This window comes from Vairimorpha ceranae (genome assembly GCF_000988165.1).
Source record: "Vairimorpha ceranae strain PA08 1199 chromosome Unknown NODE_266, whole genome shotgun sequence".
NCBI classification, from domain to species: Eukaryota; Fungi; Microsporidia; family Nosematidae; genus Vairimorpha; species Vairimorpha ceranae.
Window position 1 is genome coordinate 1 of NW_020169560.1, and position 2,689 is coordinate 2,689.

At 24.0% G+C, this 2,689-nt stretch overlaps 2 protein-coding genes across 2 annotated transcripts; both read right to left on the bottom strand.

Moving 5' to 3' along the window:
- AAJ76_266000764 (hypothetical protein) lies at positions 1–764 on the bottom strand (the record flags this gene model as incomplete). The annotated part of the gene is made up of 1 exon (XM_024474859.1): positions 1–764. A coding segment is annotated over one exon (764 nt), but the record flags the coding sequence as incomplete, so codon positions are not given.
- A 1,127-nt stretch (positions 765–1,891) lies between these two features.
- AAJ76_2660002044 (hypothetical protein) lies at positions 1,892–2,044 on the bottom strand (the record flags this gene model as incomplete). The annotated part of the gene is made up of 1 exon (XM_024474858.1): positions 1,892–2,044. The coding sequence occupies one exon, from the start codon at positions 2,042–2,044 to the stop codon at positions 1,892–1,894; it is 153 nt and encodes a 50-aa protein (XP_024329480.1).
- Between the last annotated feature and the right edge of the window lie 645 nt (positions 2,045–2,689).

Consider the following 2,689-nt stretch of genomic DNA (forward strand, 5'->3'; position numbering starts at 1 on the left):
GCTTGCTTTAAATTAAAAAAGTTTTTTTCAAGTTTGTTAAGTAACTTTATAAGTTCTTGATCATCGTAACAAATTGTAGTGCAAGGTTGTGTAAAATATGAATGTGTACAGTCGGGATGAGACAGCACAGTTGGATACACAAATACCTCGCTTGTGTTTGTATCAACACAAGTATTCTGAGACTGTTGTTTAACATTAGCATTTATAATATTTTTTGAAGATTCAAGAAGATTAAAATCTACTTTTTTATCTATATCATCTGTTCGGATAAAATTATAAACAACTGCACCACCAAATGATGGTGCATTTGAACCCGAACAAACAATATTATATTTAGATTTACAACTTAAATCTAAAGGTTCTGTAGAATCAGAATTTGTTGAATTATTCTTGTAAAAATTCATTGAGCCATTGTGATTATCAACCATTGTACTTATGGTATTATCATACATGCCAACGTGTTCTATAGCTTTGTTTTGTTCCAATTTTTCATTAGTAGCATCATCAAAATTTTGTAACTCTTTTATTGCTAACTTTTCACTTTCCGGATCTAATCTACCTTTATCTAGGTCAACAGCCATTATAATTTTATTCTCGATTTTTAACTTTTTATTTACTCTTTTTTGAATCTTTTCATCATTATCTTTACGCTTTTTATCCTCCGATGGGGACTTCATTGAATCATTAAGAATATTTCCTTCATGTATATTAAGATAAGATGATATTATTTTTTTAAAAAACAAAAGAAAACATGTGCATTTCATTTTATGGGGCTATGTAAAAAAGTTAATAAAATCCATAATAGATTAAAATTGCTGATTTACTTAAATAAAAAGATACATTTTTTAATTTAGTTTTAATTTTTCTTGTATTTATTAAATTTTTTTCTAATTTTTAAAAATCGGGTTTATTTTTAAAAATGTTATTTGATGATTATTACACAAGTGTTTATCATTTATACGTAAATATAAAAAGAATTTTTTTGAAAATAAATAATTGATGTATTTTTTAGTTTTTATATGTATACGACGTGTTTAATGTTAGGTATATTAGTCAAAGTATTGTTTGTATAAATTATTAAATGTCACAATGATGTAATGGGTCTTTCAAAATTTTGTTTTTCTGCTTTAACATAGAAGAAAAAACTTTTTTTAAACAAAACCAAATTTAAATCTTTAATTAAAAAGCGAAATATTTAAAAATTGACAAAACAATGACTCCATTTTGTTTAATATTACTAAAAATTTAATTTTTAAATAAAGTCGAAAAATTATAATGTAAAAATTGTTTTCAATAAAAAAAAGTATTTTTTTAACAAAATATTAATTGCGTTGAAAAATAACACTTAAAAAACTAAAAATGTATTTAAATCTGAAATAATTCTTGACGCAAGATTTTCGGGGTTGCAAAAGTTTAATGTAATGTTGTTACAATATTTATATTAAATTAAATGTTAATCGTTTTGATACCCTTGATATGGATTAAAAATTAAATATAAAATCTCATCTCCAAATAGGGGACATGATCAAGTCGAATATGACGGTAGTAAATCATTTTCGCGTATATTCTATTATTAAACAACACCTCGACAGAGAATCTGTCACCTAAGAATTACTTTTTTCTTTAGTGCAGTTAATATTTTGAATTTGCAAGAACTTATCGGAATGGGATGAGAATTTTTTTACAGACATTAATACATCAAAACAAATCGATAGAATGCACACAGACAAACTAAAATCTTTAACACGCAATTTTTAATAATGTATAAATCCAAGTTTAGCATTCAGAAATGTTTGTAATCAAAGATAATTTAAAAAACAATTAGTTAGTGTTATTATGTGTTAGCTGGAATATGAAAAAAAACAAAAACTTAATTATTTAACAACTTGTGTTACAATTTAGCATGCAAAAAAGATATGGGCTTAAGGCAATCAAATTCTTTGGTATTAGGATTACAGAAAAGTCTTTGATCTGTATATACATGGTTCAAAAATATGATATGTTTGTTTATGTTGGCCTGTATTTCAGAATTTTTGATACACATTAAAATAAAATTTTTTGTTAAACCATTGAGATAATAAAAACTTTTAAGATAAACTAGAGAAATAAGATGAGCCAGTAGAACACAATATCAACACAAAACCAAATTTAATTAAATGTACAATTTTTAGCGAAACCACTATTAAATCTATTTAATAGCTTAGTTAATAATTTATATTCAACTCGAGACGCAATAAATCTTAATATAACAAACAATTCTGCAGCTAAAAAAATTTTGTTAAATGCTTGACTTGTTTTTTTTATTGTGTAAGTATGAACATCATACCTTCTAGATATAATTTCTTTTGAATAAATGACTGTTTTATGACGAAAAAAGTAGATTTTTAAATTAACGTAACTTTTTCAACGATCTATAAAACAAAAAAATGTAAATTTGTTGTTTTAACATCTTATCAATTAATTTAATTTGTTCTCTTTTCAAAGGTGAATCAAGAGTAATTCCAAGTCATATGAAAAACATAACCAAACATCAAAACACAAACCAGTATTATACTTTCTTTTTTTTAATTTATTCTCATCACTCTCAACAATATTATCTTAATAACTTAATTTAAGGGTCTGACAAAAAAAAACTTAAAATTAATTTTTTATCTATAACTCTTGATATTTCTATATTCTAACTTAAGAT